General features: G+C 40.7%; 1 protein-coding gene across 4 annotated transcripts in view; it reads right to left on the bottom strand.

Moving 5' to 3' along the window:
- The window catches only part of CCDC136 (coiled-coil domain containing 136), a 291047-nt gene that overhangs the window by 147861 nt on the left and 122230 nt on the right, over positions 1 to 20956 (bottom strand). For all 4 annotated transcript variants that reach the window (XR_012232949.1, XM_073579215.1, XM_073579213.1 and 1 more), the window contains exon 8: positions 10491 to 10625. Coding sequence is in view for 3 of the 4 variants with exons in the window: in XM_073579215.1 (XP_073435316.1) it covers positions 10491 to 10625 (135 nt within the window). In the remaining variant the exon portion in view is untranslated. The remainder of the gene's footprint in view (positions 1 to 10490; positions 10626 to 20956) is intronic.

Here is a 20956-nt window from a genome sequence, read left to right as displayed (position 1 = left end):
ATGATCAGGATCCTAAAAAGGAATGACATGGAAGAAATCTTACAGATTTGTCACTATGGATGTTACTTCATTGTATACGAACATAGGACACGACATAGGACTTTTGTGCACAGAATACTACCTGAAAAAGGATACACAATTGGATAAAGGAACCATCAATTTCATCCTCGATGGGCTGAACTTTATACTTAACAACAACTATTTCACATTTGATGGTGCAATGTATCATCAAAAACATGGCACAGCAATGGGCTCAAAAACAGCTTGCTCTTATGCAAACCTATTTATGGGTCTTTTTGAAGGAATACATATATATGACAATGAACATAAGAAAGGCCTGGTCCTATACAAAAGGTACATTGATGACCTGTTCCCCATCTGGGACACTGAGCTTGGCAATTTCGACAATTTCTTTGATAATATGAACAATAACAACTGGGGCATCAAGTTCGAGCCAACAATACATGAAAACAACATCAATTTCCTTGACCTTACAATCTTTTCTGTTGATACACAGATCTACACAAAAACATATTTTAAACCGACAGACAAGAACTCCTACATCAACTATATGAGTGGACACTACACAAAATGGTTGCGTAATATTCCGGCTAACCAATTCAGAAGAATAAAGAAAAATTGCACTTCAGAAGAAGATTATACATCACAGTCCCAAATCCTCAAAGATAGATTCTTAGAGAGAGGTTACCCGAAGGAATTAATATCCAGTACGCAGAGACACAGTGGAGAAATCCCTCAAGCAATTCTCCTAACACAGAAGAATAAGGAAAAGACCGAGGAAACGAAAGTACTGAATTTTATAACAACATACCACAAAAACATTGCCACAAAACAATCAGGAAATGTTTGAACACTCATTGGCATCTGCTTCAGAGTGACCCCATTTTGAAATCAATCATACCTGGGAAACCAGGGATAACATTCCGCAGAGCCCCAAATATAAAAGGAATAGTAGCTCCAAGTCGGCTTAAACAAAAAATGACCACGAAACCCAGCAAAGAACCACTGAAAAAGGTCTCAAAGTGCAGAAGAAATAGATGCCTCTGTTGTCAAAGTATACAACAGACAACCACCTTCCAATCTACCTCGACAAAAGAATCCTTTTCCATCAAACATGGTATGAATTGTTTAGCAGAATTTATCTATTTGCTTGAATGCCCGTGCGGATTGCAATATATAGGGAGGACCATCAGACCGCTTCACAAAAGGCTAAACAAACACCGATCAAATATAAAGAATGGTTATAGAGCCCATGGTATGTCACTCCATTATGACACCCATCACAACAGAGATATAAGAGCAATCAAACTAATCCCAATTGATCACATAGCAGACTATGTACCAAATAGGTTTGAACACCTAAAAAAACGTGAGAAATACTGGATGTTTAAGCTGGACACATTAAAACCAAAAGGCTTTAATATAACTTCTGAATTGATATGAATTCCCACACCACGCTTGTGCTATATTGTTTGCACCTGTATGGAGACCTGTGATCTTCCTGGGTATTAGAACCTAGGTTTGCTGTACCAACAGACACACGATCTATGGGTGATACCACCACAACCAATATATAAAAGAGTGACCATAAACACACGGAAGATGAGAAACACAGTTTTTAAGCCATTTTTAATAGTTTTAATACAAATTTTTTAGATAATTTTTTATTGATAATAAATAATTACAATAAAATAAAAATAAAAACTTTTAAGAAGCAGTTGATCTTAGGAATAATCTGGTTTATATTTTATGAAGTTTATTTTAATAGCAGCACCACTCTTTGCTCCCCTCCTAAAACAAAAATAAAGAAGATTGTTTGTCAACATAATAATATTATTTTTGACATATTTCTTTGACAATTTTTTCTTTTATAACAACCATAGGACCATATATTTAACAGGATAGTGTCATGAAAAAGCAGTTTATAGAACCTTCGATCCAACAGCTCTGATACCAGTGAGACGGTGGCGCTCAACATTAGTCACAAGAGAAAACACCGAAACCAGCAAATACATGGGTTCTACTACCCTGAAAGTCGGGTGGCAATGGGTTTATAAAACATTTTTTCTGCAGTGATAGTCTGGATATTTTAGCAACGTTTCTGCTGCATTTTTCATGGAAATTTTTACATCATTCTGTTTGTAAGATTTTTATGTACATTTTAGCAAGTGTTTTGGACCATTTTCTTGTTTTATTATGCTATTTATGTGAAATTCCGCCAAAAATGCTGGCCCCTCCCCCAGTGATGACCATTATGACATCACATGTAAACAGAACACACCCATAATTGCTAATGTAAGGGGCTATAAATTCCCTGCTCCTATGGCTGATGTAATATCCCTGAGGAAGGTGCCAGGAAGGGCGCCGAAATGCGTAGGAGGAAATAAAGGAGTACACTGCTACAACATCTTGCATCCCAGGTGATTTGTTAATCTCGGCAGCGCGGACTGCAACACACCCTGCTTCCCACAACTTTCTGAATACACATGATTGGAATACAAGACTAGAAGGATACAACTTATATGCAAGAAACAGACTTGATAAACGAGGAGGGGGTGTCGCACTGTATGTTAGAAACGCATATGTCTGCACAGAGATTGAAGCTTCAGAGACTGGAAGTTCTGTGGAAACTGTTTGGGTAAGAATACAAGGACAGAACAATGGAAAGGACACCATTGTAGGCATTTACTACAGGCCGCTTGTGCAAGCTGAAGATATGGATGAACTCTTTATGCATCAAATGGCCAAGTTCTCCAAAAAATAGCTATCCAGACATTTGTTGGGAATCTCTCACAGGCAAAACTAACAGGTCAAGGAAATTCTTATCCTCTCTTGCTGACAACTTTATCTTCCAAAAGGTAGGGGAGAAAACAAGGGGAACTGCTACCTTGGATCTAATCCTTATAAACAGGGAGGAAATGGTTGAGGAGGTAAAAGTGGCTGGGACCCTAGGAGGTAGCGACCATGCTATTTTAGAATTTTGGATAACTAGAGGCGGAAGACCTGTGAAGACTCAGACGTCAAGGTTAGATTTCAGAAAGGCAGATTTTAAGGGATTCAGAAAGAGAATTGGAGGGATCCAATGGCTGGATATCCTTAAAGACAAAAATGTCCAGGAAGGATGGGAAATTTTGAAAAATGAAATTCTCAAAGCACAGTTGTTAACAATTCCGAAAAGAGGGAAGAATAGGAAGCATTTAAGGAAACCAGGATGGGTGAACACAGAACTTAAGCGCATGCTAAAAAGGAAGAAAAAAAATGTTTATAAAATGGAAAGAGGGAGGCTTATCTAAAGAAGAATATAATGCTGTCTGCAGAACCTGCAGGGCACAAATCAGATTAGCTAAAGCTGAAAATGAATTGAGGCTTGCAAGAGATGTCAAAAGCAATAATAAAGGATTTTGGGGATATGTCAAAAGTAAAAGAAAAGTCAAAGATGCTATAGGATTTTTACAGGATGAAAATAATGAAATAGTAAGACAGGATGTTGAGAAGGCTGAACTTTTAAATTCCTATTTTGCATCTGTTTTCTCTGAGAAAGGAAATGTAACATCAACTGTTATTCACTGTCCTATTAAGGGAATAGAAGAATCCAGGATATCTATAAACAGAAAGATAGTGAGGAAACACTTAGCTAACCTAAATGAATTCAAGTCTCCAGGTCCAGATGAATTACACCCCAGAGTACTGAAGGAGATAGCAGAAGAAATTTTTGAACCCCTCTCCATAATCTTTGAAAATTCTTGGAGAACAGGAGAAGTGCCAGAAGACTGGAGAAGAGCAAATGTTGTTCCTATCTTCAAAAAGGGGAAGAAGGTGGACCCAGGCAACTATAGGCCGGTGAGTCTGACTTCTATACCAGGAAAGATCTTTGAACAAATTATTAAACAACATGTATGTCAATACCTGGATAAGAATGAAGTGATTAAACAGAGTCAGCATGGGTTTGTAACTAATAAGTCATGTCAGACTAACTTAATTTCCTTCTATGACGGTATCACTGATTGGGTGGATCAAGGAAATGCTGTAGATATAGTATATCTTGACTTCAGCAAAGCATTTGACAAAGTCTCTCATACAATCCTTATTGAAAAAATGACTAAGTATGGAACGGACAAGGCAACTGTTAGGTGGATTCATAACTGGCTTAGTGATCGGACCCAAAGAGTGGTCGTAAATGGCTGCACATCCAGTTGGAAGAATGTCTCAAGTGGGGTACCACAGGGCTCTGTCCTGGGCCCTGTATTGTTCAACATCTTTATCAACGATTTAGATGAAGGAATTGAGGGTAAACTGATTAAATTTGCTGATGACACAAAGCTAGGAGGGATAGCTAATACTAGAGAAGAGAGAGAGTGGATTCAAAAAGATTTAAATAAACTGGAGAAGTGGGCAGCAACTAACAGAATGGTTTTTAACAGGGAGAAATGCAAAGTACTACATCTGAGCAATAAAAATGAAAAAAGCATATACAGAATGGGAGGAATAGGGCTAAGTGACAGCACATGTGAAAAAGACTTGGGTATACTAATAGATCACAGACTGAATATGAGTCAACAGTGTGATGCAGCAGCAAAAAAGGCAAATGCAATTCTAGGATGTATTAACAGAAGCATACAGTCTAGATCACGTGAAGTCATTATTTCCCTCTACTCCTCTTTGGTGAGACCTCATCTGGAATATTGTGTCCAGTTTTGGGCACCACATTTTAAAAAAGACATCAACAAACTGGAGCAAGTTCAGAAAAGAGCGACCAGAATGGTGACCGGTCTGCAAACCCTGTCTTATGAGGAAAGGTTGCAGGATTTGGGAATGTTTAGTTTGCAAAAGAGAAGACTGAGAGGAGACTTAATAGCTGTCTACAAATATCTAAAGGGCTGTCACATTGTAGAAGGATCAACTTTATTCTCATTTGCACAAGGAAAGACTAGAAGCAATGGGATGAAACTGAAGGGGAGGAGATACAGATTAGATATTAGAAAAAACTTTTTGACAGTTAGAGTGATCAATGAGTGGAACAAGCTGCCACGAGAAGTGGTGAGTTCTCCTTCAATGGAAGTCTTCAAACAGAGGCTGGACAGACATCTGACTGGGATGATTTAGCGAATCCTGCTTTGAGCAGGGGGTTGGACCAGATGGCCCAGAAGGTCCCTTCCAACTCTACGATTCTATGATTCTAATATCCCCCATGTAATAATGTCCCCCATTCTGCAATAGTGTCCCCGATCTTGGCCCCTTCCTGTAATAATGTGCCCATCCTGTAATAATGTTCCCATCCTGGTCCATGTTCCCATCCTGGCCCATTCCTTTAATAACATCCTTTGTTATAGCCCATTACTGAAATTATGTCCCCCATTATGGGCGCCTTCCTGTAACAATGTCCTCTTCCTGGAATAATTTCCCCCATCCTAGACCCCTTTCAGTACTAATGTCCTATTTTCTGCTGCTCTTCCACAACACATTTAAAAAACAAATAATTCTTATTACTTTCACTTGCCTCATGACGTGTGGCGTCCTCATCCATAGTTGGCGCAGAGGTCGTGAGCTGACTTTAGAGTGCCCGTAGTGGGCAGCGCATGACATCACTGCCAATCGCAGCCCATAACAAACATGCAGATGTTAACTGCTGGCTTGTATTGCAGAGCAGGGAGTAGCCAGGTTTTTGAGCAGCAATACAGTTCAGCTGAATTTTCTTCCTCTGACACACATCCAACTGAAAGAGGCACTCACGTCTGCAGGCCCCCCTATCGCATGGGCCTGGTTATGGTGCACTGTCTGTGTTCATTAAGTATCTGTCGCGGCGTTGTTGGATGTCGGATCTCCATCAATCCAATATTGTTGCCCTACCTTAAAGTTAGATCATTAACATAATCTGACTGGACAACCCCTTACAGTAAGTACACCAGCCTCATCAGGTCTAGGAGATGTATTTAATAATGCATATATTTTATATTGTGAAATCTAGTGACAAATCTGTCTTAAATAGCTGAGACTACAACAGTTAGTAGCCACTGCTAAACCCTACAGATTACACCTGTTATTTTTAGAGAGGGAACTTACAAATCTGTACTCATGTAGACAATCTGAATTTTCTCAAATACAGCTCTGGCAAAAAATTAAGAGACACCTGCATGGTTTTATAAAAATCAGCTTCTCTCCATGTCTTACAGCCATTCCATTCCAGTGTCAGTTGAGTTCCAGCCAGAGTACACCTCATTCTACTTAATGTGCTTCTGATTAGGTGATCACCTGAACCAAATCTTATTTAATGAAGGAAAGTATAAAAAACCCTGCTGTGGTGTTCACAATCCTCTTGCAATAGGACAAGCTGGATGGCAAAACAAGTGCTAGTAATATCCCAAAAGTAATAGGAATGAAAAAATAACTTTTAACTATGCCAAAGGCGTTGAAAAGAGAAGTCTTGAGTGAGGAAAATAAGGGCTCAATTCTGGCTTTACCAGCAGAGGGATACAGTGAGCGTCATGTTGCCTCCATCCTTAAATTTTCTAAGACGGCAGTCCATTACAACAAGGTCAAGCAGCAGACATGGGTGGACAACAAAGCTACAGACCAGCAGAGGGTGAAAACGACTCTCCACTGGCCGGGATAATCATCTTATTGGAATGTTACTCAGCAACCGCAGGATGACATCAAGTGACCTACAAAAGGAATGGCAAATGGCAGCTGGGGTTAAATGCACTGCCAGAACAGTTCATAACAGGCTCCTAGTGGCAGGGCTCAAGGCATATAAAGCTAGAAAAAAGCCTTTCATCAATGAGAAACAATGGAGAGTCAGGCTGAAGTTTGCCAAAGACCATAAGGTTTGGACCATAGAGGACTGGAGAAAGGTAGTCTTCTCTGATGATTCTAGTTTTCAGCTTTGCCCAACACTTGGTCGTCTAATGGTTAGATGGAGACCTAGAGAGGCATACAAGCCACAGTGTCTAGCACCCACTGTGAAATTTGGTGGAAGAGTGGGATGCTTCATCAAGGCTGGAATTGAGCGGGTTAATCTTTGCAAAGGACATATGATTCAAGCCGCATACAAGGTTATCCTGAAAAAACAGTTGATTCCTTCTGCTCAAGCAATGTTCCCCAACTCTGAAGACTGTTATTTCCAGCAGGACAATGCGCCATGCCACACAGCTAGGTCAATCAATGTGTGGATGAAGGACCACCACATCAAATCCCTGTCATGGCCAGCCCAATCTCCAGACCTGAACCCCATTGAAAACCTCTGGAATGTAATCAAGAGGAAGATGGATAGTCACAAGCCATCAAACAAAGAAGAACGGCTTAAATTTTTGTATCAGGAGTGGCATAAGGTCACCCAAAAACAATGTGAAAGACTGGCGGAAAGTATGCCAAGACGCATGAAATCATGGTTATTCCACAAAATATTGATTTCTGAACTCTTCCTGAGTTAAAACATTAGTATTGTTTAAATGATTATGAACTTGTTTTCTTAGCATTATTTGAGGTCTGCAAGCACTGCATTTTATTGTTATTTTGACCATTTCTCATTTTCTGAAAATAGATACAAAATTTAGTGCTTGGAAATTCGAAAACATGTTGTCAGTAGTTTATACAATAAAAGAGCATTTTACATTTTATTCAAAAATCTAATATATAAAGCTCAATGTGTGTGTATGTTTGTATGTATGTATGTCCGGGATTGGCATCTGCACCGTCGCAGATACAGCCACAAAATTTTGCACAGTCACACGTCTGGACCCCGAGAGCGTCATAGGCTATGTTGTGAGGCGAAATTTTAACCCCGCGTGTTCCAATTCACCAAACAATTTTGCCCCTAGGTACATAATGGGGGAAAAGTGTATGTATGTTTGTGTGTATGTTCGGGACTGGCATGTGCACCGTCGCAGCTACAGCCACAAAATTTTGCCCAGTCACACGTCTGGACCCCGAGAGCATCATAGACTATGTTGTGAGGTGAAATTTTAACCCCACGCGTTCCAATTCACTAAAAAATGTTGCCCCTAGGTACATAATGGGGAAAAAGTGTATGTATGTACGTATGTGTTTATGTCTGAGATTGGCATGTGCACCATTGCAGCTACAGCCACAAAATTTTGCACAGTCACACGTCTGGACCTCGAGAGTGTCATAGGCTATGTTGTGAGGCGGAATTTTAACCCCACGCATTCCAATTCACCAAACAATTTTGCCTATTATTCTTATCATTTCTATGGTGATATCGTCCTTCTGTAAAGCTGGAAATAACACAATTTATTACCATGCCAACACAGACCACCCTCTGACACAGACTGCAAGGGGAGCCCAGTATCACACAGGATAGGATTATATACATGCCTCAGCAGTCAGTATCACACAGGATAGGATTAGATACACAGCTCAGCAGTCAGTATCACACAGGAGAGGATTAGACACATGGCTCACCAGTCAGTATCACACAGGATAGGATTAGATACACAGCTCAGCAGTCAGTATGACACAGGATAGGATTAGATACACAGCTCAGCAGTCAGTATCACACAGGATAGGAATAGATACACAGCTCAGCAGACAGTATCACACAGTATAGTATTAGATACACAGCTCAGCACACAGTATCATACAGAATAGTATTAGATAGACGGCTCAGCAGACAGTATCACACAGAATAGGATTAGATACACGGCTTAGCAGTCAGTATCACACAGGATAGGATTAGATACTCGGCTCAGCAGACGGTATCACACAGGATAGGATCAGATACACTGCTCAGCAGTCAGTATCACACAGGATAGGATTAGATATATGGCTGAGCACTCAGTAACACACAATAGGATTAGATACACAGCTCAGCAGAAAGTATCACACAGGAGAGGATTAGGTACACAGCTCAGCAGACATTATCACACAGGATAGGGATAGATACACAGCTCAGAAACAGGATGTGCCAAAGGAGAGGACATTTTCATTCCAAGAATTCCACTCATTCCATCTGATTTGTTTTTTGATTTTAAACGCCTCCAGTTTCCAGTTCAACTGCTATTTGCAATGTCCATTAACAATGCTCAGGGACAGTCCTTGAAAGTAGTAGGGATCGATTTAAGTAGTAGGGATCGATTTGCAATCTCCATGCTCTTGAATGAGTTGAAAATAAAATACTATCAATAATTGGGTAATCGTTTAGTTAATTTGTGTTGCAAATCTGTAGTGTTGAATATATGATGTGAAATGTTTTTATGTGCAATATAATCATTATAATTTGTTATAACTAACCACAGTTGGTTACTATGCCCAGGCAACGCCGGGCTCTTCAGCTAGTATACCTATAAGGGTGGAGTCACACACAATGATTAAAAAATCGGTCCGATTTTTACGGTACAAAATTGCACAAAGGTTTCTTGTCCAGGGATCCGTCTGTCATCCGAATTTCCGGCGATGAACTAATTTTATTCGCATCTAAGGATCCAATTGACATCCAATGCCAATGCCTGATGCTCTTTCCTGTTGACCTGGAGAAATCTTGCAATTTTATCGCAAGTCATACATCTTGTCCGTTTGTAATCCGATTTTTAATCACACCCATAGACTTGCATTTGCGAGTCCGATCCGAAAATCAGTGACAATCGCAGCATGCTGCGATTGTCTCGGTCTGAGGAAACGTTCCGAAAAAAAAATGGATGATGGAAGCTACACCATAGAATAACATTGGGACGAATGCAATGCGATTTTTTATCGCATTGCATTCGTCCGATTTATTCGTTAGTGTGACTCCAGCCTAAAGAGAAAAATCAGACAAACTGAAAATTTTGCAGTGGTCTCTTAATTTTTGCCAGAGCTGTATATTATGTATTGCATGTACCATTATGTATGAAAACTACTAATGAGAAGTAAATAATAATTTTACAGAAAACATCAGGAGATTTATCAATATAGTCCCAAGAAGTAGAAAAGTTGGCTATAGCATCTAATCAGATTCAAGCTACAAAACATTTACTTACCTAAACCTCACCATGGTTGCACTGGGGTCCTCTCTAGATGAGATTTTCTCTTAAAAAAATTCCAGGAGGCAAAAATTCAACAGGACCCAAAACCAGCACAGGTCTAGATGCTGGTCTCCAAAAACAGTGCGGAGATTCAGAGTGGCCACCTCTGTATTGAACTTAACTCATCTAAGCAGTCATTGACAAGTTCTGCATTTGTACATGTTATACATTTCAGAATCTGAAAAAAGACCCGCTGATGAATAAATACAATAGGAAATAGGAAACTCACTGGAGAATAAATTGCCATGTTTGTAAAGAAGTGAAGAAGAAAGTTAGCAGTTTTTCAGTTAAAGTATAAAAAGCAAGGTGACTCGGCAGCATGCATACACACAGAATACTGATCAGTGACCCAGGGTTCATGCAGTGTGGAACAACAAAACGCTATATTTGCTAGAAGAAGCATATATTGTACTTTAAATATCACTACGTTTTAGAAAAATAAACATTAGTTACCTGCAAGCCACTCTCCTTCAGCCTATGGATCTCTTCTCTGCACAACCTCAGCTCTTCCTGCAGCTTCTCCTGTTCCTCCTGGCTGAGGCGGTGACGTTGTTGCAGTTCCTCAATCTCAGAAATAAGACCAGCACACTGTAAGAGTAAGCAACAAGATGGAGTGAGTTTGATGAGAGATGAAATACAAAGGGAAAAAAATACGGACTGTTTTTTGTGAAGAGTGTCGGAAATTCATATAAAACTACATTATCATATACATTATTTCTTTTCACCATCCTTGACTCTTTAGATCTGTTATTTCCCACCTATTCTACTGAAACAGCTCCGACAAAAGTGGTGAATTACCTTTTTCAAACAAGAAAAATTATAGCCAGCTCACCCAGTTAGACGTCCTTAGTGGTTCTGCTCACTGCCAGGAAGCCGCACGGAGTTGTAATGGGAGAGGCACACCCATGTTGCAATAGAAGCAAAAACCAGCAAATAATTCCAGCGGATGCTTCCTACTTGGCCATAAAATCCATTTTATTTTTATCTTTTAAAATAGTTCCATGTGGCAGAAACCCAAATATATACAGGGGGTCAGAAGAAACGCTTCCTCCGTTTTTTGGAAATGCCGCCTTAGAAGAATTTTCCAGCATAGTCCTTCTTTCTTCTCCGGATTCATCAGAGGATTCCATGTTTTCCTCTGAGGAGTACACAGGAGCACTTTGCAGCGATATGCTTTAAATATGTAGTACATTTTGTATTTAAGGCCATGTGCACATGCTGCGGTTTTGCTGCGGTTTTGGCCCTGCAGAACTGCAGCATTTCCGCAGACATGGTACATTACCATGTTAGCCTATGGGTTTTCAAAACCGCAGTGCTCACGCTGCGGTTTTTTACCTGCGGAAAAGCAGCGGGTTTTTTTCCGCAGCATGTCAATTGTTTCTGCGGATTCTGCTGCGGTTTCACACCTTTAACATAGTAGAGGTGTGAAACCGCAGGGCAAAACCGCAGGCCAAACTGCAGCAAAACCGCAGGTCACTTTACCTGCGATTTTACCTGCGGTTCCGCGGGAAAAAAACCCGCAGGTGAATCTGCAGTGTGTGCACATTAGGGTGACCGGATCTCATATGGGGGGGAAAAAATGTCAGAATCTTGTTCGTCTGGACCCCACAAAACGATTCCCCTTTCCAGATATTGAGAGAGCCAAAATTTGAGCTCGATCAAACGACGTTAACCCATGCCGCTCGTCGCTCAAAGTTTGAAAAAATCCAAATTGAGGTATTTTAAGATTTAGGTATTTTGCATAGTCTGTTAGACTATAAAGAATGTGACAACAACATTGTAGAAATAGCCCTGTCCAAATTTTCGAACCATTTGTGGTATTTGAATGCAGCGTTGGTGGGATTATCGTTTTTTGATCCCACCATTACAGACAATGAAAAGTTGTTAATGGCTAATAAATTGCTCAGTAGCACAGATGAACCATCAGAGCACGCTAACCTACATGAGTTGATAATTTTACATAGTTATCTAATCTATTCTAGAGCTTTTGTTAAAGTAGTTTTTGAAACGTCAGAATATAATGCTCGGCATTTGCTTACAACTTGCAGGACATATTGCTTTTGTTCTTCATCTTTTGTCAGAAGGTCGTTAAAGTCGGTTACTTCCTACCTCTTTTAATTTTTCTTTCCTAACTTTTGGATTTACAACCCTAGCGTGCTCTGATGGTTCATCTGTGCTACTGAGCAATTTATTAGCCATTAACAACTTTTCATTGTCTGTAATGGTGGGATCAAAAAACAATAATCCCACCAACTCTGCATTCAAATACCACAAATGGTTCGAAAATTTGGTCAGGGCTATTTCTGCAATGTTGTTGTCACATTCTTTATAGTCTAACAGACTATGCAAAATACCTAAATCTTAAAATACCTCAATTTGGATTTTTTCAAACTTTGAGCGACGAGCGGCACGGGTTAACGTCGTTTGATCGAGCTCAAATTTTGGCTATCTCAATATCTGGAAAGGGGAATCGTTTTGTGGGGTCCAGACGGACAAAATTCCGACATCGATTTTTTGCGGTCACCCTAGTGCTCATACCCTAACAAAGTTTTATCCCTGTGTAAGGGTATACACCCTATTTTAATTAAGCCAAATTTTGTAATTGGATCAAGTTCCTGGAAGCAGGGTATATTACTATCTTGAACACTACTCACACTTAAGACCTAGAAGAAGACCTAGTAAGGTCGAAACGCATAGTCTGCACGCATAAAGCAGCAGTGTGCCCTTTTTTTCTTCTGACCCCCTGTATATATTTGGGTTTCTGCCACATGGAACTATTTTAAAAGATAAAAATAAAATGGATTTTATGGCCAAGCAGGAAGCATCCGCTGGAATTATTTGCTGGTTTTTGCTTCAATTACCTTTTTCATGCTTAATCCAAGAGCCACATTTTTCTAGATTTGTACTCTGGAATTTACATAATTGACACTAATAATTTCATATCTCTTCTTTAAAATGAATCTGACAGGTCCCCCATAACTGTTTGCAATATGCTAATTAGTATCAGACAATTAGACCGGGGGGTGTTGATTTCCCCAGACTTGTCATCACACTATTCAACTAATTACACCCCAGTGTCACTGCTGGGTCTTTGCAAATATCACTCACATATGTAACTTTCGGAAATGCTCTGTCTGAAGAACGAAGACCAGGCTTCAATGTGCACTAACATGAAAGGATAAATGTTGCGAGCATGCACAACATTTGCAAAGGGTTGGCTAATTTTCATGGCAACAAGATTAATGAGATGACTAATGTAGGAACACAGACAACCCCTCGAATATTCTGAGGCTAATTAGCATATTGTAAATGGATTTATAAAATGTTTTTTGCCATATAGTGTAATTAAATATACAGTACAATTTGCTTGTTAGGAATAGTATTAATATAAAGGTATTAATTGTGAGAGTATTAATTAAAATTAAGGGTATTAACACCTTCACTACCAAGGGTGGTTTGCATGTTAACTCCCGGGCCAATTTTTACAATTCTGACCACTGTCCCTTTATGAGGTAATAACTCTGAAACGCTTCCATGGATCCCGGTGATTCTGACATTGTTTTCTCGTGACATATTGTACTTCATGTTAGTGGAAAAATTTCAATCAAATAACTTGCGTTTATTTGTGAAAAAAACGGAAATTTGGCAAAAAATTTTAAAATTTTGCAATATTCCAAATTTGAATTTTTATGCCCTTAAATCACAGAGATTTGGCACACAAAAAACTTGATAAGTAACATTTCCCACATGTTTACATCAGCACAATTTTGGAACCAAAATTTTTTTTTTTAGGAAGTTATAAGGGTTAAAAATTGACCAGCGATTTCTCACTTTTGCAACACCATTTTATTTTTACGGACCACATCACATTTGAAGCCACTTTGCGGAGTGTATATGATAGAAAATACCCAAAAGTGACACCATTCTAAAAACTGCACCCCTTAAGGTGCTCAAAACCACATACAAGAAGTTTATTAACCCTTTAGGTGCGTCACAGGAATTTTTTGAATATCTAAAAAAAAATTAACATTTAACTTTTTTTCACAAAAAAAATACTTCAGGTTCAATTTTTTTTATTTTACCAAGGGTAACAGGAGAAATTGGACTGCAAAAGTTATTGTGCAATTTGTCTTGAGTACGCTGATACCCGATATGTGGGGGGGAATCACTGTTTCGGCGCATGGCAGAGCTCAGAAGGGAAGGAGCGCCGTTTGACTTTTTCAATGCAAAAGTGGCTGGAATTCAGATCGGACGCCATGTCGCATTTGGAGAGCCTCTGATGTGCCTAAACAGTGGAAACCCCCCACAAGTGACCCAATTTTGGAAACTAGACCCCCCAAGGAACTTATCTAGATATGTATGAGAACTTTGAACCCACAAGGGCTTCACAGAAGTTTATAACGTACAGCGGTACAATTAAAAAATCATATTTTTTCCACAAAAATGATCTTTTCACCCCCAATTTTCATTTTACCAAGGGTAACAGGACCCTAAAAGTTATTGTGCAATTTGTCCTAAGTACGCTGATACCCCACATGTTGGGGTAAACCACTATTTGGGCGCAAGGCAGAGCTCGGAAGGGAAGGAGCGCCATTTGACGTTTTTGGCTGTAATTGAGATCGGACACCATGTCGCGATTGGAGAGCCCCTGATGTACCTAAACAGTAGAAACCCCCCACAAATGACACCATTTTGGAAACTAGACCCCCTAAGGAACTTATCTAGATGTGTGGTGAGCACTTTGAACCCCCAAGGGCTTCACAGAAGTTTATAACGTACAGCGGTACAATTAAAAAATCATATTTTTTCCACAAAAATGATCTTTTCACCTCCAAATTTCATTTTACCAAGGGTAACAGGACCCTAAAAGTTATTGTGCAATTTGTCCTGAGTACACTGATACCCCACATGTGGGGGTAAACTACTATTTGGGCGCATGGCAGAGCTCGGAAGGGAAGCAGCGCCATTTGACGTTTTTGGATGGAATTGAGATCGGACACCATGTCGCGTTTGGAAAGCCCCTGATGTACCAAAACAGTGGAAACCCCCCACAAATGACACCATTTTGGAAACTAGACCCCCCAAGGAACTTATCTAGATGTGTGGTGAGAACTTTGAACCCCCCAGTGCTTCACAGAAGTTTATAATGCCTGGGCGTGAAAATAAAAAAATCGCATTTTTTCCGCAAACATGATCTTTTAGTCACCAACTTTTTTATTTTCCCAATGGTACCAGGAGAAATTGAACCCCAAAAGTTGTTGTCCAATTTGTCTTGAGTACGCTGACACCCCATATGTGGGAGAAAACTACTGTATGGGCACATGTCGGGGCTCGGAAGGGAAGTAGTGACGTTTTGGAATGCAGACTTTGATGGAATGGTCTGCGGGTGTCATGTAGCTTTTGGAGAGCCCCTGATGTACCTAAACAGTGGAAACTCCCCACAAGTGACCCCATTTTGGAAACTAGACCCCCTAAGGAACTTATCTAGATGTGTGGTGAGCACTTTGAACCCCCAAGGGCTTCACAGAAGTTTATAATGCCCGGGCATGAAAATAAAAAAATCGTATTTTTTCCACAAACAGGATCAATTAGTCCCCAATTTTTTTATTTTCCCAAGGTTACCAGGAGAAATTGGACCCCAAAAGTTGTTGTCCAATTTGTCCTGAGTATGCTGATACCTCATGTGTGGGAGAAAACTACTGTATGGGCACACGTCGGGTCTCGGAAGGGAAGTAGTGACGTTTTGGAATGCAGACTTTGATGGAATGGTCTGCGGGTGTCGTGTGCGTTTGGAGAGCCCCTGATGTACCTAAACTATTGAAACTCCCCATAAGTGACCCCATTTTGGAAACTAGACCCCCCATGGAACTTATCTAGATGTGTGGTGAGCACTTTGAACCCCCAAGTGCTTCACAGAAGTTTATAACGCCCGGGCGTGAAAATAAAAAAATCATTTTTTTCCACAAAAATGATATTTTTGCTCCCAATTTTTTATTTTCCTAAGGGTAACAGGAGAAATTGGACCCCAAAAGTTGTTTTGCAATTTGTCCTGAGTAGGCTGATACAACATATGTGGGGGTAAAACACTGTTTGGGCGCATGGCAGAGTTTGGAAGGAGTACCATTTGACTTTTTCAACGCAGAATTGGCCGGAATTGAGATCAGACGCCATGTTGCATTTGGAGAGCACCTGATGTGCCCAAACAGTGGAAACCCCTAATTCTAACTGCAACGCTAAACCCAACACACCCCTAACCCTAATCCTAGCCCTAATCCTAGCCCTAGTCCTAACCCTAGCCCTAACCCTAACCCTAACCCTAGCCCTAATGGGAAAATGGAAATAAATACATTTTCTTTTAATTTTATTATTTTTCCATAACTAAGGGGGTGATAACGGGAGGTTTAATTTACTATTTACGGCGGTTTTTATGTTTGGCAGCTGTCGCACACTAAAAGACGCTTTTTATTGTAAAAATAGTTTTTGCATCATCACATATTGAGAGCTATAATTTTTCCGTATTTTGACCCACCAAGTCATGTGAGGTCTTATTTTTTGCGGGACGAGTTGACATTTTTATTGGTACCATTTTCGGGCACGTGACATTTTTTGATCGCTTTTTATTTTGTTTTATGGGACGCAGAATTTACAAAAAACAGCGTTTCATGAATTTCTTTTGGGTGATGCGTTTACGCCGTTCCGGGTGCGGTAAAATTTATAAGGCGGTTTTATTCCTCGGGTCAGTACGGTTACAGCAATACCTCATTTAGGTAGTTTTTTTATGTTTTGTCGGTTTTATGCAATGAAAACAATTTTATATAAAAAATAATTATTTTTGCATCACTTTTTTCTGCGAGCTATAACTTTTTTATTTTTTCGCTGATGATGCTGTATGGCAGCTCGTTTTTTGTGGGACAAGATGACGTTTTCAGCGGTACCATGGATATTTATATGCGTCTTTTTGATCACGCGTTATTGCACTTTTTGTTCGTCGGTATGATAATAAATCATTCTTTTTTGCTTCGTTCTTTATTTTTATTTTTTAAGGAGTTCGCTTAAGGGGTTAACTATTGGGACAGTTTTATAGGGCGGGTTGTTACGGACGCGGTGATACCAAATATGTGTACTTTTATTGTTTTTTTTTTTTATTTCCAAAAAATGAATTTATTGGGGAATATTTTATTTTTTTAATTTATTTAGCGATTTTTTTAAAATTATTTTTACACTTTTTTTTTTACTTTATTACAATGTCCCAGGAGGGACAAAACTGTCCTGTGACAGATCGCTGATCTGTCACATCACAGATCACTGTGATAGATCAGCGATCTGTCACAGGCAGTCCAGAAGGCTTCCTCATGCCTGCGCTTTGCAGGCACTGAGGAAGCCAGCTTCCTGCAGGCCCCCGGAGGTCCCCGCCGCCATATTGGATCCGGGGACCTGCAGGAAAGGAGCCCCCGCAGCAGCGCTGCACATTGCGCTGCCGTGGGGGGCTCAGGGAAGCACGGAGGGAGCCCCCTCCCTGCCGATGCTTCCCTTTAACCCCCGGTACACCGCGATCGTGTTTGATCGCGGTGTGCAAGGGGTTATCGTGTCGGGGGCGGTCCGTGACCGCCCCTGACACATTGTGCCGGGTGTCAGCTGTGATAATCAGCTGACACCCGGCCGCGATCAGCGGCGCTCACCACGTGGGCGCCGCTGATCGCTGTGACGTAATATTCCATCCATGGTAATTAGGTCCAGGGTCACATGGACAGAATATTACGTCCATTGTAGGTAAGGGGTTAATATAAGAATAAATGCGTGGTGGCAGTTTGAGGAGCAAGGTGGAGCTGTCAGGTTCTCTTTAGGCTATGGGCCCACGTAGCGTTTTATTCCAGACACTAAAAACCGGACTCCTTCCCAGAAATTGCGCGTTTTTTTCCGCGCAATTTCACCGCGATTTTACCGCGATTATGTTCGCGATTTTGCCGCGATTTTCGTGTGCGATATTCAAGCACTTTCCAAGCGATTTGAAGCATTGCTTGGAAAGTGATTGACAGGTTGGTCACACTCGTCAAACATAGTGTTTGACAAGTGTGAGCAGCTTTTTACTATTGAGGCCGCCTATGCGGCCTCAATAGTAAAAGATAGAATGTTAAAATGCTAAAAAAAATAAAAAAATCGGTGTATATTTACCTTCCGGCGACACGCACTGCCTTCCCGGGCCTCAGCGTTCCCAGTAATGCCTTGCGAGACCTGTGATAACGTTGGTCTCGCGTTGCTATAGCGATCTCGCGAGGCCGCTAGAGTCACGCGAGACTACGTCATCATAGGACCTTGCCGCAAGGCATTACTAGGAACACTGGGGCCGGGAATGCAGCGCGTGACCCCGGAAGGTAAATATACCCCGATTTTTTATTTTTTATTCTTTTTTTCACAGGGATATGGTGCCCAGGGCCTGGAGGACAGTCTCCTCTCCTCCACACCGTGGGTACCCACCGCACATGAGACGCTTAACTTCGCGAATGGTTGGCATAGCAACATGTGGGAAGTAAGCAGTTCTCATGCATTCCTATGGGTGCGGAATCGCAGCAATTATTTGCGATTCCGCACAAAAGAATGACCATGCTGCGATTTTTCCACGATGCGATTCCACTGCGGAAAAAAGCGCAGCATTAGCACAGCATGTGCGGAATGCCATAGGAATGCATGGGGGCGTTCTGTACATGATTTGTAAACATTTTCGCAGCGTTTTCGCGCCGAAAATTGCGGCAAAAATGCTTAAAAATCGCTACGTGGGCACACAGCTTTAAAGAGCTCTCTTCTTTTGACAATTCTTAGTTGGGGTGCCTTGGTAACAAGTTGATCACAAGGTTCCCCCAGTGATTAGATGTAATCTGTGAGGAAATCTGCTATTCAGTTTCTTTGCAGTGCCACCACAGGGTAAATGAAGTATTACTCAGTGCCCAGTCCTATCAATTGGCTACTTGTGTAAGGCAGGACATGGCAGGTCCTCCAGAGTAAGAGAAGCTCTTTGTAGCTGCTTGTCACCATGGGCACAAGATAGAAAAGAGGACCTCTTCTTTTACCTCAATTTCTGAATAGAATACATGAAAATGGGTTGTCTGAACTGGAGAACTTCTTTAAAGTCTATTTCCATGGTTTCATCCCCTGTCCCATAAAATGTTTATTGTACCAAGATAAAGGCCCTAATTTTTACTTTCTCCCAGGTCAATTTCACAAAAATCAAACTCATTACACTGCGCAGCAACAAATTTCAGGAAGTTCTTGTCCCCTGAGAAAATGTTATTTTATCTTAGAGATTTTGATATTCTGAACACGAATATATGCTCCAAAAGTCAGTATCACGTAAGGTTTCTAAGAAACAACAGTTTATAGTTACATCATGACATCCGAGACACTACATATATGTGCATTGATGTCAGTAGCAAAAGCAGTTGTTCAAAAGTGTTTTGCAGACGACTTTCGTCTATAATCCATGTCAGATGCTTCTCAAATAAGATTCAGCCAGCATTGACATACTCCACTTTCCCTGGTACCTTTTCTCCATCAGCGCAATGTCTTGGTGAAATCTTTCACCGTGTTCATCGCTAACGGCACCAAGATTGGCTGGAAAAAAGTCCAAGTGAGAATGTAGAAAATGCATTTTTAGTGACATATTGCATTTCATCAAATGATATGCTGTGAGCATGTTGTCCGCGAGTTGTTCAAAGTTTGGTGCCCTGCTGTTGCCAAGAAGTTGAAGGTCACATCTTTAAAGGCTCTCCATGTCACTTGTTCAGCACCTTGAAAAACACCATCAAAGCTAATGTCCTTCATTATATCTCTGATCTGTGGGCCAATACCTTCTTTAATATTTGCATCACTTACTCTTGGAAATTCCTGTCGCAAGTAAGAAAAGGCTTCAGATTCTTTGTTCATTGCTTTGACAAAATTCTTCATAAGCCCAAGTTTAATATGCAAAGGATGGAGAAATATCTTTGCTGGATCAACGAGAGGATTATGTTTAACATTCTTCTGTCTACCAACCAGGTTTTCGCGGAGTGGTCAGTCCTTTCTGAAATAGTGCATTTCTTGTGCATGACTGTCCCACTCACAAATAAAACAACAATACTTGGTATATACAAGATGAAGTCCAAGAAGAAGTGCAAAAACTTTTAGATCACCACATATGTTCCAGTTATAATTTCTATAATTAATGTGAATCAACAGTAACTCCATATTCTCATACATTTCTTTCATGTGTACAGAATGTCCAATAGGTATAGAAGGATAGATATTTCCGTTGTGTAGTAAAACAGCCTTCAGACTTAAAACTGATGAGTCAATGAACAGTTGCCATTCCTTCGGGTCATGTTCACATCCAAGAGCACCAAACAACCCCAAGACGTCATTGCCAATGGTCGACATGGTTGAAAAATTGATTAAGGTCTTCTTGACGACTGTGAAAAACAAAAAATCTTGTGCCTGGTAATAAGAGATTCCGTTCTTGTAGCCTTGATCCCAATAATTCTGCCTGCCTCTTTGACAATTTCAAATCTCTGACCAAGTTACTCTGTAAAAGCACCGACGGGGGGTAGTCCCATCAGCCGCTCCAGTACTCTCTGCGCTGGAGGCTGCTTCATTCCTGGTACATTTCTCACTCCTCCTGGGGTTCAAAAGACTGGAGGCAGAGGCCGGAATAACTTCAAACAGTTCAGCTTTATTTTCCGCATGACACAGAGCATCCAATACACCTATAGGACTCTCAACATGGTACCAACAATACATATTCTACAGCAGCACTTATCTTCTTCAGCTACACCGGAGTGGACCATAAAGTAACAGTGGAACGAGAAGCCCGGTGAAAATGGCACTTCGACCTCCCTTCCTGTGACCGACATCAGCCCACGAAGATACTCGTCTACTAGGACGTCCACCCA

The sequence above is a fragment of the Dendrobates tinctorius genome, unplaced genomic scaffold (genome assembly GCF_039654945.1).
Source record: "Dendrobates tinctorius isolate UK_male_01 unplaced genomic scaffold, ASM3965494v1 ptg000062l, whole genome shotgun sequence".
Taxonomy (NCBI): domain Eukaryota; kingdom Metazoa; phylum Chordata; class Amphibia; order Anura; family Dendrobatidae; genus Dendrobates; species Dendrobates tinctorius.
This window is presented reverse-complemented; position numbering and strand designations above follow the sequence as displayed.